General features: G+C 42.2%; 1 protein-coding gene across 2 annotated transcripts in view; it reads left to right on the top strand.

The window, feature by feature from the left end:
• The window catches only part of GPR107 (G protein-coupled receptor 107), a 40,863-nt gene extending 19,488 nt beyond the window's left edge, over positions 1 to 21,375 (top strand). For both annotated transcript variants that reach the window (XM_074924140.1, XM_074924141.1), the window contains exons 15-18: positions 6,893 to 6,942; positions 7,690 to 7,773; positions 8,591 to 8,715; positions 15,646 to 21,375. In XM_074924140.1, the coding sequence (XP_074780241.1) occupies positions 6,893 to 6,942; positions 7,690 to 7,773; positions 8,591 to 8,715; positions 15,646 to 15,742 (356 nt within the window). In that variant the 3' untranslated portion in view covers positions 15,743 to 21,375. The remainder of the gene's footprint in view (positions 1 to 6,892; positions 6,943 to 7,689; positions 7,774 to 8,590; positions 8,716 to 15,645) is intronic.
• The last annotated feature ends 1,355 nt before the right edge of the window (positions 21,376 to 22,730 follow it).

The following is a 22,730-nucleotide window of genomic DNA, read 5'->3' as shown; positions in this document are numbered from 1 at the left end:
ATAGGTCAGCTTTCCTGTAACTGAGGTGGAACTGTTGGGTGGCAGCACAGTCTGTGAGTGTTCCTACACTGAGCACTCAGCAGCTAGTGCCGGAAACTGAGACACAAAACCTCTAGATCTGTGTGGCCTCGGGTGATCGTCCCGTGCCTACCTTGCACTTAATGGTTCTTATCACAAGATGGTGCTATGGAGTTTGCTTAACATTGAGGGAGGGAGAGAAGAGGTGGCCAACATCAAGGATGTTCAGCATAAAGGCTGGACCTGTCCAGTCATCATCGTCATGGGTGGAATCTGGATCTGAGTAAAACCAAGCAGTTCTGAAGGATGAGTTCTAGTGTATAACAGAGGTAAAAGAAAATGGTGATATGGAAAAAATGGTTGTGTCTTTATAGCTAGTCAGTACTAGACACAATAGATCCTAAGGACTGTCTTTAGTCCTGTTTTTTGTGGTGTTCTCCACAGGTAATGGCACTCTATCTTGAATGTTGCTTGTGGATCACCTACTGCTGCTACACCACTTTACCTACTGATGTTACCATCTGGTTGTGCAGATCCTGCAAGTTCAGTAATTGTGTGTTGAGAGGAACATAGCAGCTGTGTTATGCTACACTAATAATAAAAGAAGCTAAGGAAAAAAATTTTCAGAGGAAACAGGCACCAGATTGTGACCAGGATGGCCACAGTGCTGGGACTCACTTGTGAAATACGATGGGATTAGAGTATTTAGAGGCTGTTGATAGGAGCCCATGCGGAGCAAGAGAATGGTAATGTGATGCCAGAAGCAGAACGTTGCCTAATGATGTCGTGCTACTAGTGTGCCTGGTTGAGAAAACTAAAAGTGATATCGTTGCACTAGTAAGGTAAAACCGGTCATGTTAGACTTACATAGTTTTGACTAGAACCACATGCTCTTAACTCTGTAGGCTTCCCTTGGAGGTCCTGTTCTGCAGAGGTGCTGCACAGAGTCTTAGCTTCTCATGAGAAAAATAAGACCAGTGTTAACTCTAAAATCACCAGCAATTTTTTTGCACAGATGAAGATAGTTTTTTCCTGAAGTGATGAAAAATACGGGATCCTTTCCTAAGTGGTTTAACTGCTGCACTGCCTGGCTTGTGGTTAGAGCTGACAGTCTTGTGCAGACAGTTCTGGTTGGACTGCCTATTGCTTGCTAGGATTTATTGTCTAGTATTACCTCAAAGGCTGCTTTTCCTATTCTCTCACACAGACTTCATTAATTTGTAGGGTGTCTTTGGGAACTATATGTTATAAATTCAATAGCTGTTTTTCTTGGTGCTGAGTTTTCTGGTCACCTTCTCACTGGTGAGAAAGACCTAAGGTAATTTTTGCTTCCTTGTATGTTTTGGAACTAACAAATCTAGGTCTTCACAGCTCATTATCCTGGTGGTGTTTCCCGAATGTCTGTCTATCTTGTCCTTTTCCAGCTACTTCACGACCTGTTTATTAGATAGCACTCCCTTGGGTCAAGTGCAGCCATGACTGCAGTGTGACTAGACTAGAAATGAAGCAGAAGGCTGGTCAGACTACTAGTCTTGTAGTCTGTTACAGCTGTGCTTGCCATAGGCCTTTGTATTAGCAATGTACAATTATTAAAAAGGCTTTTTTTTAACAAGCAATGATTTGGAGTCACTAGCTAATGGTCATTTAAACTTGATTATGTTTTTTTTTTTTTAAAGATGATTTTCTAAAGTGGGAAATCTAGAGGAATAGGTCTAAAGCCATAATTATCCAGGGAGACCTTATATGCACAGATGCTGTGGATTGTTAGTGAAGAGTAGGCATGGTACAGTGATACAGCTGAGTTTGAGCTGCCTGGTTGTTTTCTTTTTACCCTTGAAGATGATCTTTAAAGCAAAATATCTGACCTACACAGGCTTCTTTACCTTGCACAGCAGCGCGTGTAGACATCCCATTTTTAGAAGCTTTTCTCTTGCCCTTTTAAAGTCGCCACCTCCAGACTGAAGCAAGTGCATAGCTGCAGCTCTTTGGTCTGTCACTGTATCTTCTGTCAGGCGGGAGCCTGTGCTCTCTGTCCACTTCTAGATTTGCATAACAAATATCTGCAGATTTAAGGAAATGAGTCTTGCAAACAGAGCTAGAATTGTGCTGGACAGCTGCTCAACTACCACTACCTTGTTTACAGGTATCATGAGAAAAGACAGAGGGAGTATGTTGTAGTAAACTTGCTTATTTTTGTTTGAATCTCAGTTCTTGGTCACTGGACCTCTCAAGTCTCATAACTCACTCTTGTGTATCATATCATCTGTTGTTTGAGGGAGGAATGGAGGGCTGGAAACACCACTGCAGTTTTTGTTCTGCTTGTACCTCTGTGTGTGTGACAAGAGATGCGAAACTCGGTGCAGTCTGATCACGAACAGTTAGCTTTTTTCCTGAAGCAATGCAGCATGTCATAGTTGGCAGCAGAATTAGGGGAAATACGTTGCAGTGTGTAGCTCCCAGGCAACATTCCTTGTGTGCTGTGCAGTGGGCAAATGATGATTAATGCTCTCATGCTTGCCCCCATGTCAGGAAAAACCATTTGCTGTATTCAGTGTCTTCCTGCTTCTGTACCATGAAAATGCTGTGACAAAGAGGCTCCTGCGTGGTGCAGAACACCCTCTGCTTAGCTGAGCTCAGCAGACGCTGGAGGCGATGGCTCTGTGGAGACCCATGCTGAAACACCTCCGCAGCCCTCCAGCGAGGAGGAGGGCGTAGAGCAGGGGTAAACATGTTCCAGGCAGTACATGGGCATCTCAAACCTTGAGATAAAGCTTAATGATCGAAGTGTTGAGACCTGAGTGGCTAACACTGGTGAGCTGGGAAATGTTGAGCGCTGAAATAGGCCTATTATGTGCTAGTGTACCACTTCCAGGCACCCTGGATAGCTGTCCAGGGTTGATGTAGCAATTACATGTTGGAGATACATTGCTTATCTTGTACTTTGGACTTCTTTCTGACCCAGGTGGGCAACTTTTGTGCCAAATGGCTAATATGTTTCAGAATATTCAAGATTAACTAGTCTGTGCTGCTTTCTCTTGAGTGACAGTTTTATCTGTTTGCTTGACCTCTTTCTAACATAGGAATGCTTTTAAGCAGAGTGCTGTAGAGATTGTAGGGCCATTCTCCTCAGAGTTACTCCTGGAGTTGCTTTTTGAGGTCTAGATCTACATGTGTGCCTTCATTCTGGGGGAGAACAGAAATCTTCCATTTACTATTTCGTAATGGCACAGATTGCATGTCAAATGCACCAGAGTTAGTACAGCACGCAAAGCACTGTAGAAATATTCTTATCTATACTTCAGCATGATCACTCAAGATGCATTATAGTTTGCCCTTGCATACCATATTGTCTGGACTTGAGCTCCATGTGCCCTCAGTTGCAGTCCTCTTATTTTTATTGCATACATATTCTAAAAATGTCAGATTTATTCATCAAAAAGCTATTGTCTGGTGGTGCACAAGGCTGTAGTGGATGGTCTGACTTTTTAGTCTTATAGTCTGTCTTAGTATTTGAAATGAGCACAGGGAGCAATCAGACTGATTATCAAAATACCATGGTATGCGGTGTTTTAATAGATGCAGATCAGGCTATTGCAGGCACAAGCTGTTGAAGTAAATGGTGATAGAGAGGGGAAACTGAGGGAAGCAAGGTATAGAAGTTATAAACCTTTCTTAGAGGATGGCTTTTATCTTTTTAATTGCTCTATGAAAGAGATGGAATGCAAGTATTAATTAATTTGTAAAACCTTTGGTAGAAAGTCTGTACTTCCCCCCGCCCTCTGCCGTTAAGTACTGTTCCTTGAAGAATGGTTATACTCGAAACATAAATTTACCCATCCTTTACTGCATGCTGTGATTGCTGCTGTGTTATCACAGCTTTACAGGTTGGGGCTGCAAGTGATTCAGGTTGTAAGTGGCAGCTGCTGGCCTTGCGTCTCTCCGTGCAAGTGTTGCTGCCAGTGTCTGGACTGCCAGGCAAAGGTGAATCGAAGTCTTAGTGTCCAGCATAGCAAGACTCAAGTGTTACTGCTTGGAGCACATTCAGCCTGTGAAAAAGCAATTCACAGGCTGCTGATGCCAAGCAATGATGATTTTAGACTTTCTCCAGAACAGTGTGTGCTGTAACTTTGAGCTGTTTAAAAAAACTGGCAGAATTTTGTAGACGTGCATTAATATTGACTTCAGTATCTCATAGTGAAGTATTCCTGAAGTTGAGGCAGGTAGAGGAGAGCACCTAGTTGTGATAAATAAGCAAGCCAACTTCCAGAGGTGGCTCTTCAGTCCTTCTGTGGCTGTCTTTTTTTCCTCCCATCACCCTTCTTTCCCACACTCAGCCATTCTAGATATTGGGATGTGCCAACCTCTTTGGTATTGATTATCATGATGAGTAGGTGAGATCTCGAGCTGTGCTCTGTCAGCTGGCAGAGGTGGCATTGTGACACTTCAGTTGGCAGCCAGATCTTTGGCTTCACTGTCCTTTCCTCTTATGCACTGCATGAATCCAACAGAAATGACTCCCCAGCTCACTCAGTTGTTGACTGTAAAGCACTGATGGACTGGCAGTTTGAATCACAGCTGTTGAGTTGGTGTTCCTTTAACTACAAAGCCTGGTAATTCTCATGGCCTGTCATTGCACCAGTTGGTGGCAGTTCTTGAAGATGAATGCGTTGAGTTCAAAATAGATCCTTCTGTGTACAAACTGGTATGTGGTAAATCACAAGATCTTCATGGTCACACTTAATGTAGCTCTACTTTAAATAAGACAATATTGCTTTCCTGCTTCATGATTTAATGAGCTTGTCCTGCATATTTACATGCTTTAATCTTTCTCCAACTGTGTTATGAAAAGCTTTTAACATTAGGTTATCTGGAGGAGCACTAGACCGATGAAAATCATAAGTTTTTGCTATTTAAGTGTAGGGAAACTAGCTTTTGTGAGGGATGGAAATGAGGGAGAAGTAGCCAAGCCACTGTCTCAGGGCTGATTTAGCTACCAAGGATTTAGTTAGATACTTGTTCTCACTGTTCCAAGTCTTGCCATCTGTTGCCCAGTGAAGTGCTCTGTGCTTCATTGCTGCTACGCTACAGATGCAAGTCTAGAGCTTGGGCATTGCTTTCTGGGGTCCAGAACTGTGTATTGTGAAGTAGATGCTATTCTGTGTTCGGTGTTTCATATTGCAGTCTGGAAGGGAGCATCCTCCCAAAACTGAGAGCAAGTGTTTTTCTGACATACTGTGCTGTAAGATTGCCCCCATGAGCACAGTCCTGCCCAAAGCCAGCCCTATCTGATCACCAGTTAGATGAGTGTTGCACAGTATAAGCTTTAGTTGCATGGAAACAAACTTTGTGTTCCTTCACAAATAAGGCTTGTTTTTTTCTTCTTGAGCTCTGGCTCTGTTTTCTCTTACTGACATGCCCTGTGCTCTGTCAAAAGTTACACATACCATCTGGAAATGTGTAGAAACCACTAGTCAGCACTAAATCAAAACTGCTCTTAGCTTAGTTTTATCTACCTGTCAGTCAGTTTATGCTTTGTGTAAGTCAGGTACTGTTGTCACAGTACGTCTGCTGGAGGAGGGTTTATATCTGTCTCCAAGTCTGTAGCTTTCAGTGGTTCTTCTGGAACACTAAAGATAAGTTTTTCAAAGTGAGTCTTGATCTCTAGATTATACAAAGTAGGTTTATACAGAGCATTGTCTGTCTTTACTGTAGCTTATGTAGTGGGAACCCAGAACAGTTTACTTTGGGTAATGTATTTGACATTTACCTTTTCATAAGAAAAGCTGCTATTTTTTGGTCACAGGAAGTGAAACATTTCTTTGGTAGCTATTAGACCTCCTCTTCCTGATGTATAATCCTGTGTTTTGTGAACCTAGGAAATACGAAGTGCAAATACGTGCAACCTTTAATAAATAAGCTTTTTGCAGTGGATGACTTCTGTGAGGGAGTATAGGTGTGAATTTAAGCACATGAGAATGAGGGCTTGGAGGGAATACCAGTATATATGGTGGCACTACTTTTCTGTCAGCTTGTGTTCACTTGCTCTAAATTTCACCTCTGTATGCTGTCAACATATTTTGGACTCTTTGCCTCTGCTGTTGTCACAAAAGCATCAGGAGTCTGAATTTGTAATCCCGCTGCACCTGATTCTCAAACCAGAGTTGACAGCTGTTCCATCTGTTGGTGACCTCTGCTCGTTCACATGAATATCTGCTGTGTTCCTCAAGAGCTGATGTAATCTGTCCAATAAGCACAGGTTAGCCTGGGGCCTTCGCTTACACGGTTTGACTGAAACACACGTTTGCTATGAGAACTAGTCAGTATGACTTCCCGTTTCACTTCTAAGTTGTGACTGAGCCATGAATGATAGAGGATACTACTTAGATGTTAAAATACTTCTGCTGTTCAACAAGATGCAGTGGTTCCTGGAGCTGTGATTACCTCAAAGTCACTTAGGTCAGCTGAAGGCACAGAGCAGGTCAGGAAGTACTTGAGAAGAGATAGAAATTTTCTAGGACATGTTGCCAAGTTGCACATGGACCCTCTTGCAGGATTGAGATGACAGTAGTTGGCTACATACAGGTAAGTATTAAAAGAAGGTTTTATATTGCTGAGGGTGTGCAGACACAATTTAGTGTAAAAGGGATCTCACTAAGTTGCCTTTAGAGAGCATTCACCCCAGCCTAGGAGTTGTCCAGTGCACAGACAAACCAGACTGGCACTCCTCAGAGCGCCCACTGGGTGGTGGGACAAACCCTTCCAGTCTGGGATTACCTTAGTTTTTGACTACTTGCCTACCTTGCAGACAACGAGCATCAAAAGAAACTGTCTAATTTTAACACTTTTGTGATGGACTCTTGTGTTTTCTTGATAGCTGCCATTAACCTAGCAAAGCTGAAGCTTTTCAGACATTACTATGTTATGGTAAGTAAAACACCTGTACCCACACATACAGAGCACTTAGAAGCTGTTCAAGCCTTTTGATGGATTACTTGTTGGAAGCTACTATAGCTGGTAGATGTGGTGGAGATGTTCTTAGTCTGTGGCAGTGCTGTGCTTTGGCATCTTGGTCAATTGGATTACAATCCTCAAAACAACTTCCTTTCTTTTCCTAGGGGTTGAATCCTTCTGTCTATCTTGAAATTGGTTCCAGCTATTTGTAACACTTAGTGATTTTTCTCTGGAGACAGCTTGAGCTGCCAGTTGAATTGATGGGCTTGAATAACGTACTGTAAACTTGCTAAAAATTAAACTTGGGACCAAATGGTGCCTTAAGATGCATGTGTGCAGTTTCTGATTAAGTCAGTGGGAGCCATGAGCATGCCTCCCAAGAGAGCATAGGCTTCTTAATGATTTCCAACGGCCTCATTTCAGACTCTTAAGTGGTAAGACTAATAAATTACAGTCATGATTGTTCAAGTTCTACAAAATCCCAATACTTAAAGTATTTCCTTCTGTGATTTAAATATGTTAGCAATAGCTTGAGTCATTTGGATGTTCAACAAGCAGTAGAGCCCTCAGCCTATATCTTCCATGTTTGTTGAGGAGCATGATAAGGCTAGTCTGACATAATGAGTTGTCTGGGAATTGCTTGAGCTATTTCTCTGGAAAAAGAGGTCCTATAAGGATTCTGCTGTTGTTCTCATCATGCTTTCTCTTCTTCCTTCCCAGATTGTGTGTTACATTTACTTCACACGGATCATTGCAATTCTCATAAAGATTGCTGTTCCATTCCAGTGGAAATGGCTGTACCAGGTATATGCCACCAAAGGAAAATACATCTATTCCTTGATTATTTTTTTTCTTTTTCCTTAAATATGACTGCACCAAAAAAAATTCCATAAGTTTTTTTTCCCCATGTTGTAGTAGAACATCTCGAAGCACAGTACTGCACCCTGTCTCCTCCTGATTTTTATCACTGCTCTGCTTAAGGTGGCAGGAATATATTTTTAGTTCTATGTTTGTCCAGCAAGGCTGCTGGATTATACATGAGATGTCTGAAAGTAATTGCATTATTGATTTTTAGTCTTTCAATTTAAAAATGTCTGAAGGAAATTAATCAAGAACATACAAAGGAGAAAAAAATGAGTCAGGTTTGCCCAGTGTAATTGAGGCCCCAGGGAGCCAGTGAAATAGGCTTTTGCTCTTCCATCTACAGGTTTTATTTGCCTAGTGACTTTTAAATACTTGGTTTCTTAACATATAATCCAAGTAACTGTGCAGGGAGTCTTTGGAATACATTAACTGTTGAAAATATCAAACAATGTAGAGATGATTTTTTTTTTACCCCCATCATTTAAAAGCCAAGTCTTGCCATAGTTATTTAAAAGCACTGGAGTGATGGCTAGAACTGTAACTGTATTTAAAGTGACAGGGAGAGATGAAAGAACAAAGGGCTTGACAGCCTTTAGCCTGGGAGTAATGGTAACAGGACAGGAATTGCTTTGTTATTTCTCCTATGGCACAGGCTTCTTGGCCATTAAACCTTGAACCTTATGAATGAGGATAAATGTTTCATGACCATGTGAAGCCTTACAGGATTGAACTTCCAATTTTGTGTTTTCACTTGCAGCTGCTGGATGAAATGGCCACACTTGTGTTCTTTGTCCTCACTGGGTACAAGTTCCGTCCAGCATCAGACAACCCTTACCTACAGCTTTCTCAAGACGATGAGGATGACTTGGAGATGGAAGCTGTGTAAGAACACCTCCCCCACTTTTTTTACCTCTACACTTGATTTGAGAAAAGTAATGTTTAAAAACAGTTTACTCTCTCTAAATCCTCTTTTGAGAAAGATTAGGATCTGCCCACACGTTTCAAGATGAGTGTCTACTTGGTGTGTGTTAAACTAACAGAGATTTGTGATACTCATAGGAGCCTCTGAGCTGGATGTTGCAGTAGTGTGGAATAAGCTGGTAAAGCTTTTCATGGGGCAAGAAGACACCTGTGAAAATAGCAAGTGAAAAAGCTTTTGTGTTTAATCTATGTTGCTGAACACCAACAAACTTTACAGGTTGTCATTAATGCTTCGTATTTAAAAAAGCCCAAGCAACTAAACCAATAATAAAAATGAACTATCAATCTAGAGAATGTAAATGAGCGTGGTGTTAAGGTCCCTTCTACCTTGTTGTCCAGCCTGTAGCTTTTGCAGAATTTTATTCTGAGTAACACTGAGCTAAGGAGATGGATTTTTACCAGTACTCTTCCCTGTTTTATTCCTTGCTGCTAAACCATGAGGTACCACAAAGGCAGCAGGACCTGAGTTAGCCTGGAGAAATTATCAAGTAGGTCTGTGGGGAGCTGACCCTGGCTGTATGGCAGGTGCCCACCAAAGCTGCTGTGTCATTCCCCTTCCTCAACCAGACAGCGGAGAGAAAACAAAAGGCTCCTGGTACAAGGACAGGGAGAGATCACTCACCAGTTACCATCATGAATAGAACAGACTCAACGGGGAAGAATTTGTTTTATTACCAATCAAATTGGAGTTAGCGTAATGAGAAATAAACCCAAATTTTAAAACCCCTTTCCCCCCCACCATTTCCTTCTTCCCAGGTTTAACTTCACTCCTCCCTGGGCTTCAGGTGGGTATCTGCTCCACTGTTACTCTCCTTGGGCTGCAGGGGACAACCTGCCTCCCCGTGGTCATCTTGACAGGCTACAGGGGAATCTCTGCTCCAGCGGCTGGAGCACCTTCTCCCCTCCTTCACTGACCTGGCTGTCTGCAGGGTTGTTTATCTTTCATTCTCCGGCTGCACTTGCCATTGTGCAGTAACTTTTTCCCCTTCTTAGATAGGTGCCGATGCTGATGGGCTCAGCCTTGGCCAGTGGTGGCTCTCAGAGCAGGCTGGTTGGCCCTGTTGCACGTAGGGGAAGCTTCTAGCAGCTCCTCACAGAACCTGTAACTGCTCTGCTACTAAAACTTTGCCATGCAAACCCAATACAAGGGCTCAGCCTAAGTCTCTATCACTTTCTTTGCAGTGGTTTTCTGAGGACTTGAAAAATAAGTGGCATTTTTGGAATCTATAATAGAAACTGCCCTAAGAAATTCAGCATTCTAGACATGTTGAATACAGCTGTAATTGCCACAGACTGTCTTGCCTTAATAGGAGCAGAGCAAACCTAATTTCTTTAGTAGTTACACATTTCATGCATAATTGCAATTCAGGTACAGGCTCAGAAGCTTGCTCCTTAGAGTTTTTCCAGGTTGGAAAATCTCCTTTACCTGATCTTGGGTGAAACAAATCAACACTTAAATTTTTATTGAGGGGGCAAAAAAGGTCAGAATATGTTTGCCCTCAGTTATCTCAAAGAAATGGATCTTAATGGGGAATTTCTACAAGGAGACTTGAGATAGAATCCAACCTGAAATGTCATGCAAGGAGTTTAATTTGTCAGAAGTATCTCTTGTAACAAAGATCTTTCTAAATGCTTAGCTATTTTTGCTTTGGGTCCATAAAATCTGTCATTGTTGCAAGTGGAATCCAACTCGTGGGTAGTGACCTTAAAATCAGTATCACTTAGAAGTCTTTAAATGGTTTATTAAAGAAGCTGGGTTCACTTTGGAAGCTGAACATCCACCTTAGGAAGGCACTGTCTGAACTGGAAGATGTGGCAGGATTTGAGTACAGAAACGAGTTTTTTTTTCCTTTTTGTCTGTCAGAGTGGATTTTAACTTTGAATTACATGTTTAATGAATTTTTAGTCCTAAAAATCCCAGGAAAAATATGGCACCTTTTCACGTTTAGTAGTTTTAGTAAATTGGAGAAGCAGCTAAATTTAGGACAATCTGCTAGAAATAAGCTGGAGAAAGTTTAATGAACTAATTCAGTGATTTACATCTCGCCATAGTGAAACACGCATTACTAGCGACTCGAGGATTGGAATTCCTTGTGAGCCTTTTCCTAGTAAGGCATTTTCCTCTTTGCCTTGGGAGTTTCCATTGTTGGGCCTTGTGGGTTGTTCCTCTTAGCCTTGCTTGAAATTTTTCTCATCTGATTCACCAGAAGACTTACTCCATTTGGGCACTTGGCAGGGTATAATCTTTAAGTGTCCTGTTCTCCCTTCCCCAGCTGCATTAGGGAGGTTAAGTTTGCACGTATTTGAAAAGCAGGGTGTATACATATTCTGTGACAGGTGAAGCACTGCAATGCAAGTGCAAATTTCTTGTTGACTTGGTCTTGCTGGTCCTATTTTTGCTTTTATAAATATTAAATGTTGTTTCTGTGGGGGAAAAATACCAAGGCTTATTTGAGCAAGTGACTAAGTGCCTGACAGCATCCTGACTAACCACTGCATGAGTGTGTTTTGTCTTTCATGTGATGAATACCCACTTGTCTTCAGAGGCTATGGCAGAAGTTAAAAGCCTGCAAACTTCAAACTTCACAGTATTCTACCATGTCTTATTGCCAGGTTTTATGGTTACTTCCCTCTCCCAAAGGGTTTTTGTTAAAATCGGGCTCTTTAAAACATTTGCTTCAGAAGCATTCAGTTTCCTCAGACTCAACATTTCTATGAGCCAACAGAGGGGAGGGCTGTGAGGTCATCAAACCTATTTTCCAGGCTTGATTGTCTTCCAGCAGAAAATAGGACATTTTAAGTGTAGTCCTCTAGCTTATGCATGTTTTCATGCAGTGCAAACTATACAAAGCTCAGTGTGGCAGTAAATGTAAATATTGTTAAGGACAGTGTAGAAATCTGCAAAGCTTCAAGAAAAATCCAAAGGCTAGGTGTCTGACAAAAGCAACATAAGGCACAAATCCTCCCTTTGTAAATTCTTGTAACTCAACAATAAAATGTAAATCAGGAACAGGAAAAAACTTATTACAAGTTACCTTTGAACTAGCATGCCATTATCTTGGGAGAAAGCATCCACAAATGTTACAGGACTTTGTCTTCAGTTATACCAGCCTCAACAGAAGTTGTCCTGGTGAAGAGGAGAGTGACTAAACCTGAACTAAGGACCAGTCTGTTCTTTTTCAAGTAAGGTCGATCGCCATTCATCATCTACAAAGTGGCTTTCTGTGTATTCCATGCTGGGCAGCCTCTTGAGCCCGTTCTGTCAGTATGTGGGCTTGTCGCTGACAGTTTGTTAGATTAAAGTACTCTGTTTGAAAAGGTGCAGCCACACTTGGCAGAAGGAGTTGTCAGGCTTCCAGTCCTAATGCCATTTCTGGGGCATGAACATAAAAATATAAACAGTACAGTAGACAGGGCGGGGGTGCAGAAGGGGAAAAGAGGCTGTTTTGGTGTATTTTACTCTTGCAGTAAGTTATTTCATTAGCTCTGTAAGTTTGCTTTAGATGTTAAGTACCGAAGTGCTCTTCTGCAGATCGTGGTGGAAAAAGTTCATAGGTCCATCCTCCACTGGAGGAGGAATTGCAGGGAAAGCCATTAATGGCTTTGTTATCAATTTGGTAAATCCATCTTAGTGTGTGGAGACTAACTGTTTTTCCTTAACACCCAAAGCAACCTCAACATAGCGAACTGTTGTGGTAACACTGACCTACCTTTGCTTATGCCTTGTGATCTGGAGTTTGTCACTGTATCATGAGGTGACCTATTCTGTGCTGAGACTTGGAAGTCCTGGTTGGTTGCTTTTTTTTTTCTGCTTTATCTCAGGTTGTGCTTTATGGCAGATTGATTCATGATGCTCTCCATTAGATGTGATTTTCTTCACCTAACCCATCTTTCCCATGCAGAGATCAGCTGTTTTGCTCAATGGCTAATCAGTTTTCACCCTGGTTTGCAGTAGCTTGTAAAAGCTGGCTGCTGCTGTTATTGCAGTGTTTCTTGTTGGACTACAAAACAAAAAAAACAGGAGAAAAGACAGCTGAGATCTGCTGCTGTGAAGGGCTGAAGATGCTTCTGAATGTTTAGCCATTCCTTGATGCCCTGGATACAATGCAGGGAGGGGGGAAATGAAAACTCTTGAGGTTTCCACAGCACGTACCAGTGTGCAGTGAAGTGTTCAGGGAACTCCCTTAGTGCCTCATTTGTGATGGGCATCCCTCTGGCAGCCACAAAAACTCTCTGGAGAGAGATGGCTTAGTGAGAAGGATCTGTTGCATTTTAACTACTGCTAGTTTGTGGGCTAGAAATGCAGTTCAGCAAACAGTAGGTGAGGAGCATTTACTTGCAGTATTGCAGGTCAGAGCTGAAGTCCTGAGACTGCTCAGAGGACTAGAATGAGAATTGCAGTGTGCTTGGTCTTAATGCCGATACCCTTATTTTACCAGGCACTAAAACGTGTTCACTGATTTTTTTTGAGAGGGAAAGGAATTGCTCATTATACACGAACAGTCTGAGAAGATGAGGACTCAAGAGCTATGCCATACACTTGTCATAAGACAAGGTCAGTGCTCATCAGATGGTCTTCAGCTTTTGCTGTTGAGGAAGGCACCCCAAAATCTCTCCTAGTTCTCTGCTGTCATTGCAAGGGGGGAGACAATAAATGGCCTCTCTGGTAATAAATGACGTTACGTGACCCAGTTGCAATTTCTGTATATAGCTGTTTGTCCTGTCCCTCCACAAATGTGGGAAGTGGCTCATTCCCTCTTAGCCATAACTTCTCATCGCTTTTGTCATCATCTTGGTGTGCAGTGGGTTTGTAATTGTTTTAGAGTGCAGTGCTAAAATCTGGGCTGTGCGCCAGGTGGGATCTTACTAGCTGTGAGTCAAGTGTTAGGACCACTTTGGTGTCGTGTATGTGTAAAACACCTATTTATATATCCCAGTAAGTCTGCTGTTGCATTGCTATGTTAGCTGCTCAGTTTTGGTTTGTAGTCTGTTGTCCAGCCCCTCCCTGAAGAGTTGATACTCATTCTGTAATTGCAAACTTTATTATTTCTAAAAAGTAAACTTTGTAGCTGTCTTGCTGCATTGTCCCCTATTTTTCAGACCATTACTTCAATTTGCCAGAATCTTTCTGTATTCTAGTTCTGTTCTCAAATATGTAGCTCTTAGTGTCTTCTGCAGACTTAATGAGCGAATTCTCTGTTCCATTACCCAGGTAATTACTGAAAATACTGAATAGAAGTGAGGCCAGAACAGAGCTCTCTGGAACCACACTCAATATTCTGTCATTTTTGACAGGAAACCATTAAGTACACCTCAATACATGCTTTTCCAATTAGTTATGCATACATGACAGTGGGAAAACTTTTGTCAACAGGGAGAACTTACACGAGATCTACATGTTCTCTGTGCTGATAAGCTTGATGTGATCTCTTCCGGGCAAATGTTTGCTGTTTACTAATTCCATCTTTCTCCTTTAAGCATCCTGTTTACTTTTCTCCCTTCTTTTTTTTTTTTTTAAATTTAAACAGAGAATAAAGTTGCTATTTGATCTGTACTCTTCTGACCTTTTCCCTATTCCCTTAAACACAAGCTCATCTAGGCCCACTCTAAAGTGTCTGAACCACGGACCATCCCAGTACTGCCACTGCTAGAGAGTCACTGAACACACCAGTTTGAGTAAATTATTTTTACAGTACATGAACAGAAGCTGATATCTAATGTGGAACTAAGAGCGTTGTCAGAAGAATGTATCTGAAGATTACTTCTCCTGAGTGATACTGTGAAAATGTTGTTAGCTAGACTGATCAAATAAAGTATTCGTCCATGGTAAACAGGAGGTGAAAGCACACAAAGGCTGAAGTGGCACCTTTGAACAGGACAGGTTTATGTATGCTTCCAGGCATCCCTTGTGAATGCGTTGAGCTATGTCACTCTTACTTTCAGCATCCAAAATAACCTTTGTAGTACAGTCATAGGGAAAAAATACCTGCATTGAATGAGAATCATATTGTGCAAAAGAATAAAGCAAATGTCTTGTGCATGTGAATAGCCTGTTTTGTATAGTGAGAGAAAGCTGCTGGGCTGAAGAGCTTGTTGGATAGTGAAGGTAGTTGTGAGAGGAGTGGTGCTGTTCTGGCTGGACAAACAGTACAGTCTGCCTAATGTTTGAACGGTATTATGAGGCTTTATAGCTCAATGGTGAGATTGCTGTGACAAATCCAGACTTGGATGGTATAAAAAGGATGACCTCTCTTCAGTTGTGTTGCTGTTCATAGAGTAATTTTGATATTAAGAGGAGTTGGTGTGCATTAAGCTAATAAGGTTCATTTGGGGCACTGTCCACTCTGCATTTGTATAATACGTTGTACCTATTAAGAGCATTGCAAATGCAGAAGAAAGTATTTAATGCACAGAATTAAGAGTATTCAGCTGTATAGCAAAACAGTTTTTAAGCAAGCTGCTCAAACTTTAGCAAATAAACACCTGGTTTAACTGTTTAACCACCTTCTTTTTCAGGTGTTTAACCACTGTCTTTCAAATATGAGCAAGTATTGTTTGCTGGCTTAGTTTAATGATAGATGAGGAGGGACTTGAGGCTCTCAAGGACAGTGGCCTTGCTCCCAACTCCCATCAGTGTTGTGTCCAAGATGATACCTGACCTGCAAAAGGTAGTGATGGGAGAGACCAAACATCAAGACTGCCAGATCTTGGTAAAGAGACCCTTGAGAAATCTTGTTTGATATGCACAGGACACAGACAAGTATGGGGTATTGGAGAAATGGATGTTACAGTTCCACTTCTGTTCTCTGATGTTTCTCCCTTCTCTTCCAGGGTGACAACTTCTGGAGTAATGGAGGGCATGAAGAAGGTTAAGAAAGTGGTGAATGGTTCAGCAGAGCCACAGGGCGAGTGGGAAAGCACGGCATGATGGACTGGACTAAGGCAGCACTTTCCAATAAACTTTTTTAATTTATTAATATTACTCTCAGTGGAAAGGGAGCAACTAGCACTTCCCAACACTGAAACTGCAGAGTGGGGTGTGCCTAGGGGGAGCAAAGCTGTGCAGAAATGTAACTATTCCTCAGATCATAAGAAATTGGGATCTCTTGGTACCTGCAAGGAGCGTGAAGCTTTCCTAGGGATTTTGGGTAGCTTAATCCTTTTTCCCCTTTCTGGATCAGTTAGGTATTCAGAACTGTTTGCAGTTGCGTTCTTCAGAATGTGTAATGCTAATGTGAAGAGAGACCTTTAGTGTGTATGTAAAAGTATATATTTTTTATAATGCCCATATATATATACACACACACTTGCTATGTAACATGTATGCTGGGAATTACAAAGCGTGTCAGAAGGTGGGAAAAGAAGATAAGAGATGTAAGTATTGTTTTTTTCTTTTTATAAACTTTTCTTTTGGCTTGGACAAAACATTGCAAAACAGATGAATAGAAGCAACAGCAGTTATTTGAGAGACTAAATGGCGTACTGCATCATATAACTTCTGCCACTACTCGCATCGCTGGGAAAGCTGATGAGTATCTTCTTGTCTTACCCATGCAGGTATCCACTTGAACATGTCATGTTTTCAGATACAGTGCTATACAGGAGGCAAGCGAGTGTTCTCCATCAAAAGCACTAGCCCATAGTGCAATAATCATTAATGTAAATTCTCTACTGTTCATGGAGTTGCTCCTGATTCACACCCACATGGCAAGAAGTACACAAGAGGTTTAAGACTGATGCTTGCTTTTTAGGGTCTGCCATGCTATCTTAAACATTTAATGTCAAGCTGTGACCCAGAGCACTCTGATCTGCTTTATCAAGTGTTTTCAAGGTATTTCAAGAGACTCCTTTCTGGCACAGTATAAACAGTACCAGAATCTCCAGGGGAAATCTGTCTAGCAAACGTACTGCAGCACAAATCTGTGGTTCACCATTATCCTGAGTTCCTTAGTCTCTCTGGATGGCTACTTGTGTATCTCTGGCTATGTAGGATCAGTGATAACTGCTGCTTGAGATGAGCTGAACTGCTCAAAATGGTATTGCCACCAAAACCAGGCAACTGCAGCTCCCAATCCTAAATGGTTTTTTGTCAGGAAAGATGATGATTACTGAAGCCTCAGTGCAGGGGAATATGAGAAGTCTTGACTGTTAGCTGCAAACTTGCAGTGGAGTCTTTAGAGTCATGTTACAAATGCCGTGTGCGTTTTACCTGTAGTACTCTTGTTAGTAAGGCAAGCTGGTGCCTGTAGTCATAGTAGCAAGGCATAGCAAATGATTGTTAATTTGGGGGAGGACAGAAGTGGTTCACTGATGTAATGAGGATAAGCTTTAAGAAAAATAAATTGAGTATAACTCACTGACCCATTGAAGCCTTAATACTCATGTAGAGACATTGACATATGGTGCTGTTGAGCAAAGTGCTTCTGTCAGGGTGACAGGGACAGGCATCATCACAGAGCTTCGGATGTGCCAGCATCTTCTACAAGCTCATTTAGGAATTACTTTTTGACTGAAGGGACTATGTCTCTGGGGCACAGCTGATGAGAGGACTACTAGCCACTATTTTTTTTTTTTTATTCTTTATGTTTAGAAGGGGGACTTTCTTTGGAACCTGGAACCACTTTTTCCTCAGTCTTGACCAGGGATTGTAAAACTCCTAATTAAATGAGCAGTCTGTACCAAGACTTGCTGTTTGAAGAGCAGCATTGTTATCTCTGGTTGCCACTTCTTTTACCAGATATTGGTTCTGTGCATCTTGAAAACAGTAGAAATGAATCTACCTGCTTTGATACCTGCAACTGGTTTCTCTTCTGATAAAGCATGAGAAGAACCTCTTCTCTGGGTACAGAGTCCTCTTCTGTGTTTCCCTCCTCAGCTTTAACTGCATAGTAATCATAGCAGTGATAGTTTGACTTATGCTGTCATTGTCTTGCAGTGATTATAATTTTAGTGGAAACAGAGCCTACATGACTAGAAAGGCTGTTAGGTGATCCCTGAGCCTCTTAGACCTTTTGTATCTTAAGGATCTTTTTAAACCTTCTGTATCTTTTAGACCTTCTGTATCTTAAATCTGCATACTAAGTAGCTGAGGTGTGGGAAATTGGACTATAAACAAACATAGGCAGTCCCAGTTCATCATACAGTTACATACAGTACTCAAAATCCATCCTTTCACTCTGCACAGTTACTCTGTCCCTGTGGAAGTGTCACTGTCTGCATCCAAAGGGCTACTCAAACAGGCTGTTAACTTTGTTCAGAGTAGTCACTCACTGGAGCCTTGAAGTCTGTTGGTGCTGAAGTATGTAAGGGATGAGGGTCTGCTGTCAGGAACACAAGTGCAAGAACAGTGTTAATCCAGACATGATGCTATTTCAGAACCTGTTAATACCTTTTTGCGAATGAGATGTGGAATTCTGCTGGGTGTGGCATTTCACCCCAAAACATGAGGGGCTGTGCTGGGATCCAGCATGTGCTGAGCGGGCTCCAGACAGCTGCCTGTTCCATACCTCAGCGTCAGCAGAGCTGCCGGTTTGGCAAGCGCTTTTACCTTAGTCTCAGGTTTCTTTTAGATGCACTTTTTCGCTAAAGTTGCGTATAGCGTAGGCTTATCTGCCAAGTCCCTGGCTTACTAGTCAAAGGCCAAAAAAAGGGTGATTTCTTTTCGTCTCGGCATGAAAAGACACAACAGTACTCTGAAAGTGTTTTTAGAAGGGCTTTTTCCAAGTTCTGACCTGAGCTTCAGCAGTCAGCTGTACAACCAACTTCAGCTGGCACTTAATGCAGGATGCTAAACACCAGGACACCAGTGACTAGTCAGACTGAAGCGTTAGTTAGGAAAATGTGGATGTACAAGTCAAAAAGCAGAGTGATAGAAGGTTCTTACTGCGGCAAATTCCAAAGTGAATTTCCCCTTTCTCTGGTGGAGTTCCTCAAAACAGGTCAAAAAATTTGCCCTGCCAGGGTTATGAGATGGATTGGACAGTGATTGGGGTGTTGGAGGATGGGAAGGTGGCTGCAGTTGTGCTCCCCTCGCAGCACAGTGTGTGCTGCACCGAAAGGCATCAAAGGGAGGGCTACCCCCTCCTCTGCCCTCCAGGGGAGCCCACGTCTGTGGGACTGGCAAGTGCGTGACTGTTCTAGTGAAATGCAGCAGCTTAGAGCTCACCAGGCAGGATAATCGCAGTGCTTGCCTTTCAAAGCTGACGGCTGGCTGGCTGGCTGGCTGGGAGGAAGCTCTGTCTTTCACAGGGAGGGAAAGCAGAAGAGCTGCTTGTGGGTTTACAGGTTGTTTTGGTATGCAGCCTTACTCTCCTGTCTGCCTTTTACTGAAGTAAGCAACTAAAGCAATCACCCTGCGAGTACACCGTGGTGTAAGGACAGGAGTCCTGAAAGAGCAGGTCTGGTGCAATTCAGAATGAACAGTTTTGAATGCATTCACATTTGTTGCCGCAACAGAGTACTCGGCACCCTCTGCAGTCAAAAAATGAGGTTGGTTCAGTCTTCAGTTGTAATGCAGATTATGCCCCAATAAATCCCTGTTGATGATGACATGCAAATGGCATCGGTGCACTCCTTCCTGCTGTAACTGTTCAGCAAGCTGTCTTCCAGAGGAAACCTTGCAATGCAACTGCCAGACTCTTGCATTCTTCAAGCTTGGAACTGTTTTCCTTGATGGCTCATCAAGAGACATACTAAAAGAAAGCAAGACATAATGGGGTCATCTGGAACGTTGCTGCTGCTTGCTCAAAATGTAGCAGTTCGACTTGAAGAAGCCACATGCTGTCCTATTAAGATGCTCTTTCATGTTGTCATCTAACTCAGCATGTCATGATCTGTGCAGCGCATTGTTCAGTGTTTCTCTCCAGCTGAGTGCCCTGTTCCTGGATTTCCATGCTGGCATACCCTGGGAGCATGTTGTAAAAATTTGCTGCATTGCAGTATTTTGTCTTGGAGCTAGTAATGTGGAAGAGGTATTTTTCTAAGCTAAGTGGACTCATGCTAGAAAGAGTGTGCATCCGCCATGTATCCTTAAGCACTGTAACATTCCTTCTAGCCATGAAAGGGCATGTCCTAACCACTCCAGTGAGCACACTTGGTGAAAGTCCAATGGAAGATTTTTAGCGTGTTAAGTCTTTTTTTCCTTACAGTATGCACCTCTAAGAGAAATGCAGTTTGGCCAGTGACAATCACATTGACAAGGAAGGAGGGTTTTTTGTTGTCTGTCTGAAAATCACCTGTCTGCATTTGAAGCAAATATTGGATATTTGTATGTTCTGTTGAGCTCTGAGAACTGAAGTTGCTTAGTTATTAAAAAAGAAAAAAAAAAAAAGGATAGTAGAGCAGGTATTGAAGGGAAGGAAATCCTTCCTCCTTCAGTCTGCCTGGTTTGTCTCCTTCAGTTTGACCTGTCATGATTGCTAATAGACTACTGTTTCTTTAAAGCAAATGTGTTTTATTGATTCTGTGTTACGACCTCCAATTCAATCATAAAATGTTTTCCCGATTTTTCACCTGTATAAAAAGAGCATGGAGCTGTGATCTGCAGTAGATGGAAGGTACAGTGATATTTGAAATGGCACTTACACTGTCTGAAACCAGTGACCTTGTGTGTACCTTCAGTAACCTGAATGTTTCATGAAAACTGAGGTGGTGCTGCCCAGAGGCACTTGACCAATGTTTCCTTGTGTTCCCTGGGGTTGATTTGCTGGGAAACATTGTTCTAAATTGGATTAATCTTCTTGTAGCCGCTGGGTGTGATGCTGTTCTCAGCTTATTAATCACTTCACTTAGCAATATTGGGAAGCTGTGTATTTTTCCCCTTGTTTCTTGCTTGGATATAGCAATGATCCTGTAAGAACTGCATGTGGTATGTACTTGCAAGTGGCTGGAGTAGGATTTAAGAAAAATACTGAGATACTTAAGCGTAAAGTGCTGGTACTGGAAGGAAGTGGCTGAGAAAAGAGTCACTCCTTGTAGGTTGACTGGCTCAAGAACCCCTTTATGTTTTGACTGCAGCAATCCTGTAGTAAGGACAGTTCTTAATAAATATTTCCCTGTGGGATTTCACTCAGTGTTCTGCTCTCTGTGTAATAAAGTAGAGCCCAACCTCCACTTTATCCAAAGCACTTCATCTTGTAGCTAGGATACTGGAGTGCTGGGCTGGTACCTGTTCTGTCAAAACAGAGTATGGGTCTAAATAGCTTCCCTTTCCCTTTAGTAACTATTAATAATTAATTCTAGATCCTCTTGTGTCATTAAGCAGCTTTAGGGCACCTTGTACAATGTCGCTTTGAATTCATTTAGTAAATGGCCTCCAAAAGAACTTTAAAAGACTTGGCTGTGTACAGCAAGGTCCAGTTCAAGGGGTTTTGGTGGCCTGTAAATACCCTGTTCCTCAGTTCATGTTCAGATGTACAAATAGATTTTTTTCAGTATTTTTTTAAACTTTATTAAAAGAACAACAAAGAGTATTTGAAGAGAAGCAAGGTACATACAAATCAGGATGGTCTGTGTAACTTGGTTTTCCTGCTGTCACACAAATGCGTAAAATAAAGATTGACCAGAAAGAAGTTCAATGCATCTCATTTTCTGCTTTGGAACTAGCAACCGAGCTGCTTCCAAAGTCTGCGTTTCCCCGTGCCTGACTTCCATTTGCAGCCGTTAACATCTACATCATGGATACTGGGCCAAATCACAAAAGCCTTGTGTGGAAAAACTTTTGTCAGTGGCCCATGTCAGGGTTCACTGAGGTGCCTTGCCTTGAGCTGAAAGCCCTCCACATACTGCAGCTCTGTGTGTACGTGCCCAGCGCCTCGTTCAGTTTTGTAAGCTGAATTTCTGTGGTAGTTTGTGGACCGAGTCTCCAGTGACTGGAAGCATTTCGCATAGCCCTGGTTCTTGTGGCCTTGCAGTCTCGGGGAAGGAAAGCAGGCACAGCCAGGGCTTGTTGCTCCTGGCCAGCGTGGTGACCTCCTTCCACAGGCCTTGGTGTCAGCTTGCCATCTGAGGGAGGACAAGGAGCTGGTGCTTCGAACCGTTGTGACCAGATACAATTTAAGGGTAGAAACCTGTATTTTAAGTAATATCCTTTGTGGATCTGGCCACGTGATCTTAAAGGGGAAAATCCTTGACCTGTTTGTTTTAGGCTGGACTGAGGGCAATTTGGGACTTTTGTAGCTGTTCTCTTCCCTGAGATGTCGGGATCTAACCATGCATTTCATTTCTGCAAACTGGTTGGGTTGGGCAGGGATGAGGAGGGCGAAGTCTTTCTGTGAAGTGATTATCTTCCTGATAATCCCCTGCCCCTCAAAAACATATGTCCTTCGTCACAAAATGTAGGTCTTAAAGATGTTTATTACAGTTTAGCCTATAGCTCTCATCCTACCGTAGAGGGGTAATGCCAAAAATAGCCTGTGTTCTCTACCCTGCAAATCCAAGCAGCCAGCTCTGCATTGCCTCAAGCCTTTGGGTGGGTGGTGTTTTGCCAGGAAACGAAACTATAAAAAGTACATAGGCTTTGGATTTACTAATACCCTGCTGTAGAATGAAACTAATTTTCGTGTGATTAAGGTGATGGATGGTTGTTGCACTGGGGTAGCCTACATCTATTTCATACAGGTAGTTCTTGGCTGTTGGGTTTCTCCAAAGTGAACATCCTTTGCATTTTCTGTCTGTTGTATATTTGGCCTTAAAACATTCCCCCTTAAAGTGACAGCAGCTGAACTCGAACCTGTGTTAAGTGCCCAGCACTTCAGTGGAGTGAGCTGCCCTGGGCTGAAAAACGGCTCAGCAGTAATGAAAGGTGAAATGTTGGGGGTGAGGTGTGTAATGTGGGACTAAATTGTGGGAAGACTCACTTGAAATTGAGACCACGTGTAGGTTATGTGGGAAAAAAAATCTTGATTTCTGATTATATT

This window comes from Athene noctua, chromosome 20 (assembly GCF_965140245.1).
Source record: "Athene noctua chromosome 20, bAthNoc1.hap1.1, whole genome shotgun sequence".
In the NCBI taxonomy this organism is placed as follows: Eukaryota; Metazoa; Chordata; class Aves; order Strigiformes; family Strigidae; genus Athene; species Athene noctua.
The sequence above is the reverse complement of the archived record's forward strand: the minus strand, read 5'-3'. Positions and strand labels throughout refer to the sequence as shown.